Raw genomic sequence first — 14,153 nt, forward strand, 5'->3', positions numbered from 1 at the left:
TTGGGCAAAAAAACGGCCCGTTTTTTGCTCTGCATGCCCCCCCAGGCCCCAGGAGCACTCTGCAAGCCTCCCAAAACTCTGCATGCCTTTTTTTTGTGAAAAAAAACAGGCGTGCAGAGGGTTTGAGAGGCCTGCAGAGTGCAAAAACTTTTTAATTTACCTCTTCAAAATCATGGTGCGTTTTATCGTCTGAAAAAATACGGTAGGTAACATCATCTGTGCTAGAAGGAAGGGAGGGAGGGAGGAAGAGGAGGAGGAGGAATGTGGAGGCCTTGGTGCTCTCTGAGCTGTGCTACATCATCAGTGCTACAACCCCATTCCCTTCTTGCACTGATGATGTTATTCACTTTGGTAATGAAACATCTGCAGAAAAAATCACCAAGCTCAGAAAGCCCCAAAGACCTCATGGATAATACTACATTAAGAAGAGAAACGGTGCTGGATGAAAGAAGAAATTGCCCAAGCCAAGTGAACCTTAAAGGCATTTCAGGGTAATTCTGGCACTTTTACACTATGACACCGAATTGTTAGAGTACCTGAGGAAGTAACAAGAGCTACAGAACTTGGCTGTTTTGTGAGGGGGGGGAGAGATAAAACAAATTCTGCTCACTTTGACACAGTCTGTCTATTACGGTAAAACCACAGAGAAGGTGCCGGGCCAGGCGAAGGAAGTCTTGGATTCTAATCCCCCCACAGCTCCAGGAGACCCAGAAGTTCAGTGCAAAATATACAATTGTTGTTGTATAGAAAAAAATAGAGCCTCCAGCTGGTTAACAAAAGGAGCAGCAGGCAAGAAGTTAAATAAACGTCCAAACCTAATTGCCTAGGCTGGCACCATGTGCTGATTCCTAATCCAGATAACAAGCCACCGTGGATGGGTTTGTGCTGTTCGCTTAACCAAATGAATCACTTCCAGCTAAGGGCAAAGTCTGCCTGAGCTTCACCATAAGTGCACAAAAGGACCCAATCCTTCAGTTCAACCACGTTCAGTGGGAAAGAGTCCCTGCTAAGCTTGAGTAAGGCTTGGAGTTGAAGACTGCAAGGTTCTATCTTCTCCCCTATCTCAGTGATGTGATTAAGAGTTAAGATAAGCCACTTACATTTAACCAACAGGTGTGGTAGCTCTTCACACCCCAATCAGCTTTGCTTGGATATGACCAGAGAACACACCCATATCTTGCTAGAGAGAAGGGTGCCAAGAGTCTCCCAGGGCTGGCTGACTGAACCCTTAGTACAGGTAGTCCTCAGCGTAGGATGACAACTGAGCCCAAAATTAATGTTGCTAAGTGAGAAATGATTTAGAAATTACTTGGGACCTGGTGGCTCAGTGGCTAAGACGCTGAGCTTGTTGATCAGAAAGGTCGGGAATTCGGCAGTTTGAATCCCTAGCGCCACATAACGGAGTGAGCTCCCGTTCCTTGTCCTAGCTTCTGCCAACCTAGCAGTTTGAAAGCACATAAAAATGCAAGTAGAAAAATAGGAACCACCTTTGGTGGGAAGGGAACAGTGTTCCGTGCGCCTTTGGTATTTAGTCATGCCGGCCACATGACCACGGAGATGTCTTCAGACAGTGCTGGATCTTGAGCTTTGAAATGGAGATGAGCACCACCCCCTAGAGTCGGGAACCCAAACACCCAAAAAACAGCAGGCTGGCGGGAGGCAGGTGCACATGCGCGGGAGAACTGAGCTGGGGTGATGGCTCATGTGCCTGCAGAGAGGGCTCTGCATGCCAACTGTGGCACATGGGCCATATGTTCGCCATCATGGATATAACCTGTTTCCCTGAAAATAAGACCTCCCCGAATAATAAGCCCAATCGGGCTTTTAAGCGCATGCACTAAAATAAGCCCTCCCCCGAAAATATTGCAACATGGCAGTAGCCATGAGGTGACCATGTTCGCCGTCTCCTGCACCTCAAAAATAATAAGACCTCCCCGAAAATAAGGCCAAGCTCTTATTTCGGGGGTCAGAAGAAAACAAGACCCTGTCTTATTTTAGGGGAAACACGATAGGCAGTTCCAAGTTGTTGTTGTTATTCTTAGAAAGAGAATCTGATTTAGAACAGGGGCCACTCCTATCCCAAACAGCAATGTCAGCCAAGGTAGAAAACTCTTATCTCTTCTCCCTTCACAATAGCACTGAACTCAGCAGCTGCTTAACTGGAAATTATTTAACTTTGTCACTTGATTGGGAGATTTGTGGCTTTTAACAGCCAAGTTTGTTTTCCACTGTGGGATAGAAATTTAAAATCCAGCATCTGTGATGTGCACTCCTGCAAGCAATTAATTGTGGCTTGCAGAATCCCCCAACTTAAACCTGCCTGTAGAACATGCTTCTATATATAACATTAAATCACCTCCAGATGTTCTCAACACATACAAGCTGTCGCTTAGGGTTTTTGTTAGAGAAAGAAGGCTGGGTGTCACTTATTTCAGGCTGGCATTTGCACGGCACGAAGTACCTGTGAATTAATTTTTACTTTGCCCTTTTTTGCAAAATAACCCACCGCCACAACTGCATTTCAAACGGCGGATGGGAAATAATGAGGAGCTGTTTTAAAATGTCGGAGCTGAGCAGGTTCTCTTTTTTTTTTACATTTTTGCTGGCAGTTCCAGTGACTGGGTGCTTTGTCTAAAGCAGAACTTTCCCCCCAAAAAAGGGGAAATGACAACTCCACATATCTTCTGCACCACCTCTCTTGCTCAAAACTTGTTTCTAAATATTAGTCTCCTATAGCAGATGGTATATAAGATTAAACATTGAGAAAAATGGAAAATGACCAGCTGCAATTTGTTAGGCTGCTGGCTGCAATTACATTACATATACATTCATTTTAATTAAAATTTTAATGAAATAAAAACTTCCATTGCACAAGGCGGTTACATCAGAATCAGCAATGAAAGTTTTTATTTCATTAAAATTTTAATTAAAATGAATCTAGGACAAACATAGGTAAGACATCTCCGTGCCCACCAATATCAACAGAAATTAAATTTTCAGACATCTTGGAAGCAAATAATATCTTGCAAGATGTATTTATTTATTGATTAATTGAATTAATATAGCATTACTCCAGACAGCTCATTGTGACCTAATTATATTTCAGTGATCTAAATGAAAGACTTTATCTGTTTGCTCAAGAAATTAAAATATATGGAGCCTTGGAAACTTCTTATGCAAGCTGGCATGTATTTACAATAGTTGCAGCATCCCTGGATCAGGTGATTGCCATTTGCACACCTTTCCAGGTAACATCTGACAAGCAAAGTTAATGGATTTGCTTAACGACTGCAGCAATTCACATACCAACCATTACAAAAGAGTTTGTAAAATTGGTTGACTTAACAACTGCCTTGCTTAGCAATGGAAATTCTGGTGCCAATTGTGATTGTAAGTTGAGGACTTACAAATGCCAGGTAAATACCAGGTGATAAATACCAGGTGCTTACAAGGCCTTTCTCAATCTTGTATAGCTCTTCTTCCCACCCAAGAGGCTTTCTAGTCTCCCACATTGCAAAAGAGGACCATTTTACTCTACTCAATTCTATCTTCTCTTCCAAGAGGCCCTTTTTATATTCCTAGACCAAATCAAGTCCAAAACCGGTAGGCTAGGGGATTTCTAAAGCCTGGTATTGGTACAAATTAGCCATCAACAGGCACATAGAAATAAACAGTACCTACAGAGTATGCAAAAGAGACAATCAACAGGCCAAAAAAGAGAACCAGAAAAATCCAAACATATCCCCACCAGCAATCAGCACCCAGAAGAGCAGAGATGGACACCAAGATTAACACCAGACCAACAATCAAGTAAATACCCCCATGAAGAAACTGCTAAAGAAGCCAACAATAAACAACCCAACCAAGGAACCTCTAAGACAATGATGCCAAACATTTTTCAACACTGAGTGCCCAAATCAGAATGTGCATGCTGGTCTTTTGCAGGCACCAGAGCGCCAGAAAATGGTGTGAAAAACAGCCTCAAAACAGCCTAGAAAACGGCCTGAAAAAGGCCAAAAAACCACCTGAAAATGTTTTCCGGGCCATTTTCTGGCGCTCCGCGCTCACAAAGACCAGCTGGCTGGCATGCACTAGCAACTAGAAGAGTAGCTGGCGATGGCGCATGTGCCTATAGAGAGGGCTTTGTATGCCACCTCTGGCACGCTTGCCATAGGTTTGTCATGACAGCTCTAAGACTACACCCACCAATAATGACAGGGCAAGCCACTAGAACAGGGCTGTCAAACTCCCGGCCCATGAGCAAGAAGCATCACGCACTGGCCATGCCCACGCCCAGTTTAGCAAAGGGGGGAAAAGTCCCAATACATCACATGATGCCATTGTTACGTGCACTAGAATATAAATATACATTCAGAGCAAATCCCACTGCTTACTAGCACTGATGATTTTACCTAAAGGTAAAGGTAAAGGTTCCCCTCGCACATGCCCGCTAGTCATTCCTGATTCTAGGGGGCGTTGCTCATCTCCGTTTCAAAGCCGAAGAGCCAGCGGTGTCCGAAGACGTCTCCATGGTCATGTGGCCAGCATGACTAAATGCTGAAGGTGCACGGAACGCTGTTACCTTCCCACCAAAGGTGGTCCCTATTTTTTTCTACTTGCATTTTTACATGCTTTCAAACTGCTCGGTTGGCAGAAGCTGGGACACGTAATGGGAGTTCCTGCCGTTATGCAGTGCTAGGGATTCGAACCGCCAAACTGCGACCTTTCTGATCAACAAGCTCAGGGTCTTAGTCACTGAGCCACCGCACTTCATGATTCTATATATAAAAAGATCTTCTTGCCCTGGCAGATGAATTCCTTCGATTTCTCTCTGCCATCAGTTTGCACATCAGAAAGCCAACCAAGGGAATTCCTGTTATGTACATCCACCAAGCTCAGCGTCTGAGCCACCCCACCGAGATGTTACCTAATTTGGGTAATGAAACATCTGCAAGAAAACATGCAAGAGAACCCCAAGGGCCCCTCATTTCAACCCTGAGCTACAAACATTCTCCTTTATTGATATTCTGGTTTCAACCAAGCAACTCTAAACCACACTGCTGTTCTCCCTGAAAGTAGAAAGGGAGGCCTTACAAAACACTAGCAATCCACATCTGTGCAAAAGCCCATCGGTAGCTTCGGAATAGCACTCAATAGCTCTTAAGGGCCTACAGACTCTCTCTTTGTCTTTTGTTGTTTCCCTGGCACATTTTGTAAAGAGCCGCATTCACAAAAGATAACAACCTCCTTTTTCATTCCCCTATTTTTAGAAGAGGAGGAAGAGGAGGAGGAGCAAAAACAACAACTTGAATGGGGTTTCTGTCAGATTCCATTTACGTTATTGCTTTCCTCACAGACTTCAGCCTCACAGTTTGAAAAGCAGCTTCAGGGAAACTAATCTGCCGATGACAGAGTTGAAAAGTTGGGATATGACAAGAAAACACCCCTATCTTGCTAGACTAGACTAGACTAGACTAGACTAGACTAGACTAGACTAGACTAGAATAGAATAGAATAGAATAGAATAGAATAGAATAGAATAGAATAGAATAGAATAAATATTGGAATAGAATAGAATTCTTTATTGGCCAAGTGTGATTGGACACACAAGGAATTTGTCTATGGTGCAGATGCTCTCAGTGGACATAAAAAGACAAGATACATTCGTGAAGAATCATAAGGTACAACACCTAATGATAGTCATAGGGTACAAATAAGCAATCAGGAAACAATCAATATCAATATAAATCATAAGGATACAAGCCACAAAATTACAGTCCTGCAGTCATAAATGGGAGGAGATGGGTGATAGGAATGATGAGAAGGCTAATAGGAATAGTAATGCAGCCTTAGTGAATAGTTTGACAGCGGTGAGGGAAATATTTGTGTGCCAAGACTCTTCAAAGGCTGGCTGGATGAACAATTAGTACAGGTAGTCCTCAACTCATGATGACAACTGAGCCCAAAATTTATGTTGCTAAGTGAGAAATGTGTTCAGTGAAATATAAATTTTACCCATTTTAAGGTCAGCTGTACAGAATGTGGCTGCATGGGGAAGTTAACATATCCCACTAAGCTAGGAATCAGCAACCTGTTCAAACATGGGGCCCGCTTGCACAATGTTACGCAACGTCACAACCTTGGAGCAATCGTGTTTTTGCAAGGGAGAAAAATGAAGAATGACAAGAAAGCCCGAAGCTTCTGAGAGTTCAGGGTGAAAACACAAAAGATTCAGGGTGAGATTTGGTTATCTCACGAGCATCAGAAGCTGTTTAGAAAGAACATAGCAGATTGAATCGTAGAACATAGAAGCAGAAGGTTGGAAGGGACTTCCTAGTCCAACTTCCTGTTCAGGAGCAGGAGGCTTACAGCCATCACACTCAAATGGCTGTGCAGTGATCCTGCATTAACCCCGCCATTCTGGGCCCAACGTTTGGGAAGCCAGGCTCTGCCTGTCACAAGCGAGGACTAAGTGTGAGTGATGGAGGAGTAACACCTTCTTAAAAAACCTTGGCTAGGCTCTGCCTGTCCCAAGCGAGGACTAAGTGTGAGTGATGGAGGAGTAACACCTTCTTAAAAAACCTTGGTCCAGTTGGCGCGGCTGAGAGCACCTTGTAAGGGCCCCTTTCCAGGGTTACAGGAGAAGACGGTCAAGGATTTTGAAGGCAGAAGAGGGCTCTACGCCCCAACGGCAGATCAAGCGGCAGAGCCATCTTCTAGGAGAAGGGAAACTCTGATTACAAACCTCCACTGCCTTGTGGCTCTATCCACTACTGGAAAAGGCTTCAGGAGTCAACCTCCAGGCAAAATCCAGAGATAGAGTCCCGGAAGCAGTTTGTGACTGTGTACAACCACGTTCTGGTAACTCCTGCGATGCAACTGGAACAATCGGCTGTGCAGTTCCATTGGACTATTTCAGCAATGTGGAGAGGGGGGATCTGCTGCTTGGGTAACAGTCTGTCCCCCATATTAATCTACCCAGGCCTCGTGCTCTGCAGAGGACACTCCAGCTTTGACCTCTTTCCAGAACACCATAGTCTTTTGAGACTGAAGGAAGCCAATGCAATGATCCTGCATCAAGAAGGGGGTTCTGCCAGATGACCTCTGAGGTCACCATCAACCCTATGACATGACATTTAAGGGCAGTTGAACAGCATCGAGCATTGACAGCTTAGTGAAGTCAGACAACAAACTCTAGTTAACATCAAGCAACACTATTCAACAAAAATGCATCCTGTTTGTTCATATAATCCTATCTGTTACTTGCACAATATCTAACCTTAGTTCTCTGCTAGTCAGTTTCAAATCTCCCCAGGTCAATCTGAGTTCTTTCAATAACTTTTAAGCGACCGCTGAAATTGTCTCTGGTTAGGGTCAATGTTGCTTTTCATTTTCTTTGCTGGTAGTGCAAATAGTCCTCATCTAACAACATTTCATTTAGGGACTATTTGAAGTTACAATGGTGCTAAAAAGGGGACTTACGACCATTTTTCACACTTACAACCATTGCAGCCTCCCCATAGCCAAGCAAAGGGAAGCCAGATTCACTTAACAACCATGTGACTCATTTAACAACTGCAGTGGTTCAATTAACAATTGAGGCAAGAAAGGTTGTAAAATGGACCAAAACTCAACAAATGTTTCCCTTAGCAACAGAAGTCTCAGGCTCAATTGTGGCCATAAGGACTACCTGTAGATTTTTACCATGCATTCAGTTTCTTGTTATTACTAACAATGTATTTTTTTTCTGGCTTTAGCAAATGTATTTGATTTGTTTCAAAGAGCTTGGGCCTTCGTGGCAAACATTAAGAAAAACAAAAGCATTATGCTGTTATTATGTATTGCACAGTAAGATAAATAGAGTCACCTAAAGTCTGGTTTCTAAAATATACATCAGCAGGAAGTTCTGCAAAACTGATTAGAGGGTGAAAAAGGGGAAGTAACAAATTAAATCATTTACCTATGTTATTTTTAAGGCTGGTTCCCCCCCCCCTTTTTTTTGCTTGTTTTTAAACATTTATAAATAACAATGTAGCACAGATTTTGTTACTAAGCTCAAAAAAAATACATTTCTTTTTTAGTATCATGAAAACAACTCAATATATTCTGCTCAGTGTCTCTTATTAAGGTTAAATGGAGCATTAATTGTCTATTTTCAGGGATTATCTTAACTTTTTCCCCCCAAAAAATGTCTTTGTTTTAAATTTAAAAAAACAATGAGAAAGAATGTTATTCTCCCAATGAAATTGCTAGAAATAATTATCTTTGGAAAGAGTCACTGAAGGTCCAGTAATGGTGCTGGATGAAGGATGCATGCCGTAAAAACATTCTTATCTTCATAAAAGATTTTAAGAAAAACCATGAAGTGCTAGAATTATAGGGGGGGTGACTAACTATGGATTATGGTAACAACCCACCATTGTCTTAATTTTGTAGATGAGCTTCCTGGCACCTGGAATTCATCAACATCTGAGGGCCCCATCAATGAGCTTTATTAATGGGCTTCCAGTTTGCTAGTAGCATTATCTACACCAGTGGCAGAACCATCTTTGACTCTCTTGAATCTGTTGGATTTCAACTCCCATCAGTCTTCTCCTCCCACGTTATGACTGTATGACTGTAATTTTGTTGCTTGCACCCTAATATGATTATTTGTACCCTATGGCTATCATTAAGTGTTGTACCTTATGATTCTTGATGAATGTATCTTGTCTTTTTATGTCCACTAAGAGCATCTGCACCAAAGACAAATTCCTTGTGTGTCCAATCACACTTGGACAATAAAGAATTCTATTCTATTCTTAAACAGGACCAATGCCAAGCAATTATGGGATCGGTAGTCTCAAAACTCAATCCCCTTGCCTTGTTGCTAAGGCTTGGCCACATCCAGATGTTTGACCTTTGACTCTCAGAATTCCCCCATAGAACCATTACTATCGGAAGTGCTATCTGCACATCAAGAAATCACCAAAGTTGGATAACTGGTCTCCACCATAAATGCTCCTTTGGCAGAAATGGGGGAAGGGAGGGAGAATTTTCATAAACTTTTTTCAAGAGCATCTATTTTTAGTTCGGATTAATAGACACATCACAATCTTCAAAATAATTGAAAAAACTGTCTAGGTCTGTGATGGCAAACCTATGGCATGCAGGCCACAGGTGGCATTCAAAGCCCACTCTGCGGGCACGCAAGCCATCGCCCCAGCTCAGCTCCTCTGCGCATGCACATGTGGCTCCCGCCAGCCAGCTGGTTTTTGGGTCTCTGCTGCGCGGGGGGCAGACGGCAGGGGGCAAGCATTGAATCTTTGGGGTTCAGACCAGAAAAGGTTAGCCATCACTGGTCTAAGTAATCTATGCTGCTCAATTGTCCAGAGCAATGCACTAGTCCAATGTAATTTGGCTCACTCTCTGCAAAATCATGATTTCTAGTAAAATAGTAAAACATCACACCATTTAAAGTGAGTAGTCTTATGGAGAGTGGTGAGGACACTTACTCACCAAATTGCAGCAAGGGTGGTGGGGAGTAGCTCTGGTGACCCCAAAAATGAGATTGGAAGGCCACTATCCAGTGTGGGGTGACCAACCTTCTTATATTTCACTGCAGTCTCAATGCCTCCAGACCCCAGAATTTAATCTTCCTGGTTTCCCTGCCTTTTTTTGTCCTTGTGTCACTTTCTGTTGTGGCCCGCCAGCAGAACTGGCAGCAGATTCGGACAATGAGGAACATGGGCCAGTCCTGGAGTCTGGGGAAGGCTCTGACGAGGGCTCTGTGTCGGGGGCAGAGAGGGGGCCAGAGCCATATGCCAGTTATCAGATGCCTTCAGAGTCAGACATCAGTGAGGCAGATGAACAGCTGGAGCAGGTTCCCAGTGTGCACATGCACAGAGTTGTCAGATGAAGGGAGCAGCTAAAGAACAGGGGCCGACTTGGGAGGAAGGCCACAGGTGGACCATGAATGGCCACTCCCAGAGGAAATAAAAGAGCAGTGAAGGGGGAGTGGAGTTTGCAGGAGACAATTAGTTTGTTCAATTGGTTCATGACTCTTTGAGATTCCTTGCCAGGTTTTGCAGATATCAGCCTGGCAGCTCTCCAAGCCAGAGAAGGTCTGTGACTGTAAATCCTCCCTTGAAAGATTTTACTGGATGTGAATGAGCAGAATTCACAGTAGATTTTAAAAAGGGTTTTTTTGTTGGGAGCAGGAGTTTGCTTCATGCTCTTGGGAAGCCTCGGTCACAACACTTTCTTCCCAGCCCAGTCCTAATCACTATCACCAAGTTAAGACTAAAACAAACTCAAAGCTTGTTTAACTTTGTGTCCTTTTCCACAGATCTCCCTTTTGAGTTCTGTTTGGTTTTGTGCACCTGGTAGCAATGACTGAAAGCTGACAAACAACTACACTGAAGATTGGACCACTGGAAATTATTTGGCCAAACGTGTACGCTCTGGATTTTATACATTCCCCACTGGAAAACAGAAAGGTGACTGAACTTGCAGCTGGTCAAAGTGTAAACTTCCAGTGGCCACCTTACTTAAAGAAAAGCTAGGAAAACTAGATAAAAACAAGCAAGTCCACCTGCTGAACTGAAGAAGCTTCTTGATGAGAAGCGAAACGTTTTCCAAGAAAAAAAATCAAGAAAGGAAGTTGCCTTTGTTTTGGGGACAACCATGACCTGGATGACTGAGAATCTCCATAGACATCTGCCAGCTCTCCTTCCCCAGAGCAATGGAGCACTATTCTGCTTCCCATGATTTTCAATCATCCAGGTCATGGTTGTCCCAAAGCTGTTTTTTCAAAAGGCAACTGGACTTTGTTTTTTCCTTGAAGACCTTTCGCTCCTCATTCAAGAAGCTTCTTCAGAGTTCCTTCTCTTCAGAACCGAAGAAGCTTCTTGGATGAGAAGCAAAACCTCTTCAAAGAAAACCAAAAGTCCAGTTGCCTTTTGAAAAAGCAGCTCTGGGTATTCCACCTCTTCTGAAACTAATCTTAACATCTCTTGAGGGTCTCCAAAAGGCTACTTACAACCGCCACCCACACTGTCATTTTCACCCGGCAAAATGGAGAAATAATTAAACATCGGGCCAGTAATTATGTTAACGGGATTTAAAATTAATTTGAAGTCTGAATGGAAATTAAAATTACAGCTGGTGTTTCACTCTGACCCACTCCCTACGTTCTGCTTCCTTCTAGGGAGCACCCCCTCCCCTCCCCTACCAGCATAGGCTTTCCAAGCAGAGGGAAGACCTGTGGGAGTGCAAGGCCAGGTATCAGCACCTGGAGCCTCAGCTGGCTGAGATGTTCCAAGCCATGATGCAGTCCCACTGGAACGAGGCCCTCCCGCTCTTCACCACCAACCGAGCTTTCCTTCAGCCTTTGCCCAAAAGCCCCCCATAAGGAGGCTGAAGCAGACCCCAAGTCAGAATTTCTTCCCCCCCACACACACAAAAAGACCCCAAAGTGGGAGAGTCTCTGCAGCAACACATATCCGGCCCAGGGGCCATAATTTGAGGACCCCTGATTTAGTGCAATATAAAAAATGCAAATAATTTTTCTGCGGACCCTGTTCTACTCCAACCCCAGACTCAAGCAGGAGATCCTATACGGTTTCAAACAAGTGTCTGTCCAGCCTCTGCTTAAAACTACTCCCCACCAACACAAAAACAGCTGGTAGCATTCAACTCACATTCCTAGGTTCCTCATTTGACCGGGGAAGAGGGGGAGAGAAGCCAGCCCACAGATTGGTCCTGAAAGAGCCTCCCCAGCAGACTCCATTGGCACCAACCTTGTGGTCTTTTAAGAGACCAGAAAAGAGATTTGGATTCTTTCAAGTATTTGAATGCTGGGTTTGTTCTTTCAGCCAGTCTCACCTCTGCTAAGGAGAGACACAGTTGCAAAGCAAAATTTGGCACGGATAAAAAGAAGGGAATGCAAAAAAGAACTATTGGCTAAAAGAAAAACAGCCTCCTCTATGGATACAAAAGGCCTTTTCCCTCTTTCAAACAGCCTTGACCATCCTGAGGTCGCCTAGATAGCTGTGGCTGATGGTAGTTGTAGTACAAACCTTGGGCTCCTTTGGTGCTGAGTTTGCCGGTTTTCTTGCAGAGGTTCGCGTAACCCAGCTGGATAGGAAACATCTGCAAGAAAACCACCAAGCTCGGAGAGTATCAAGGAAACCCCCCCCCCCCAGGTTGCAAAAAGATTGGAAAGCTGGAGAACTCCCAAAAGATGAAAATGTGATTAAGAAAATATTAGATTGTGCAGAAACGAGCAGATTAACATTAGCAATTAAAGGAAAGGAAGAATCCAATTATTATAATATATAGGGGTTATTTTATCATCGGTTAAAAGATGAATATGGATAAAATGCATAAAATTAAATAATTTAGGAAGAAAAATGTTATAACAGGAGATATGTTAAGCTGTGACGTAAAAATAAGAATATAAAGAATTTGGTGGTAAGCTATAACTATGATGACCCCAAAAAAATTTGTACTCAGACAACACACTGATTAATGAATGATGAAATTTTGTTTTAAAAGGGAAAAAAGAAAAAAAAACATTTACAAAAAAAAAAAGGATCCCTCCAGTTCAACCCTGAGCTACAAATATTATCTTCTACTGGTAGTTCCAACTATCTGGAGGAAGACAGTTCATTACCTGCATCATCGTAACCACGTGGCACGGGTTCAACAAGTAGATGACCGTCCTGGTGGCAAATTTGAATCCCACTTCAAGTCCAAAGGTCAGGCAGAAGGTCACCAGCAGGAGGTTTTTGCCCCAACTTTCCTCCTTGACCCGGGACTGAGCCAAGAGCTCAGCAGCTTCCTGGGTCATGGACCTCCTGATCTTCCTCAAAGAGACCAGGATCTCCAGCACTCCCACCGCGGTGAAGACCAGGCTCTCCAGCAGACGCTGCTCCCAAGGGAGGAAGGCAGCGCACTCGTGGCCCCCGTTGCCTTCGAAGCTGGGGTCCACCCCGCCATACATCCAGTCCATCAGGTTGGAGAAGCTGTAGCGGCTCATGGTCCCTCCCGAGCTGGGAGGCAGCAGGGGCGAGTTAGAGAAGCTCAAAGCCAGGACACCGTTCAGGGGGCGAACCATCAAACAGTCAGGATGCCTTCCTCCACAGACTGCCTGGCCCCTTTGGGGACCCAGGAGAGGCGGAGGGGGCACTGAGAAGACCCCAAGAGCAGAACCTGGTAAGGAAAGAAGCAAAAACACAATTTAGCTAATGAGCCTTCCTTAATCTCCTGCCCCACAGCTGGCTAACACCACTTTGGCCAGTTTGCAACCGCCTGGACAACCCCTCCCCTCGCTCCCCCCCCCCCAAATCCCAGGCCATGCAAGCACCACAAGAACCCCACTAAGGCGGGCTCACCCCCAGCCAGCCAGCTCACAGAAGCAGCTGTCCAAACTCTCTGGCGCTTGCCGGCTGATGAAGTGACTGGGGCGGAGTCTGCCTTTGCACGACGCCCCTGCGAGGGAGGACACTTGGGGAGGGCGGGGGAAAAAGGAGGAGAGGAAAAAACCACCTGTGTCCCTGCCATATCTGCGGGGGGGACGGGACAAGGAAGGTCTTCCCCAACTCTCCCTCTCTGGAGGGGAAGGGAAGAGGGGGAGGGAGCCCCCTGCCCAGGCTCGCCCTCCCTCCCTCCCCCCACCCCCCCGCGCGTTTCCTCTGGCCTCGCCGCCCCCCCAGCCAAGCGGGGATCGGGAACCCACCGCCGCGCTCTGCCTTCCCAGCCCCGTCGAGCTGCAGCCGCGGCGGGGACTAGCCCGCCGCCGCCCGGAACTCAGCAGGGACGCAACAATGTGCCCGCGCCGCCCGCGCCCTGCCTTGGCCCCGCCAGCCGAGCAGCATCCCCCGCCGACGCGCTGGGTTCGGTCGGAGCAGCGGCCGGGGCTCCGGAGATTGGCTGCGCCGGGGCGGCCCGCTCCGCCTTCTCGGAAGGCGGCTCTTTGGGAGGGCTGGAGGCGGCCGCACTTGCGCGGCTGCTCCCGAGGGGAGCGGGGCTGGCTGCGCCCACTCGCCCCACCTTCAACGCGCGGGGCAAGCTGGCAGCTCGGGGAAAGGCAGCCGGGCAGGGAGGGCGCTTTCGCCCCCGCGTAGCCCGGCTTGGGGCTGCTGGCAGCGGCGGAGCCAGGCTCGCCCGTC

General features: G+C 45.7%; 1 protein-coding gene across 1 annotated transcript in view; it reads right to left on the minus strand.

Annotated features, from left to right (window-relative positions):
* TMEM164 (transmembrane protein 164) overlaps window positions 1-13,915 on the minus strand; it is a 46,744-nt gene extending 32,829 nt beyond the window's left edge. Inside the window, exons 1-2 of the mRNA XM_032228309.1 lie at window positions 13,721-13,915; window positions 12,656-13,194 (exon numbers count right to left, since the gene is read on the minus strand). Of these exons, the coding sequence (XP_032084200.1) occupies window positions 12,656-13,099 (444 nt within the window). The 5' untranslated portion in view covers window positions 13,100-13,194; window positions 13,721-13,915. The remainder of the gene's footprint in view (window positions 1-12,655; window positions 13,195-13,720) is intronic.
* Window positions 13,916-14,153: the final 238 nt, after the last annotated feature.

The sequence above is a fragment of the Thamnophis elegans genome, chromosome 12, assembly GCF_009769535.1.
Source record: "Thamnophis elegans isolate rThaEle1 chromosome 12, rThaEle1.pri, whole genome shotgun sequence".
NCBI lineage: Eukaryota > Metazoa > Chordata > Lepidosauria > Squamata > Colubridae > Thamnophis > Thamnophis elegans.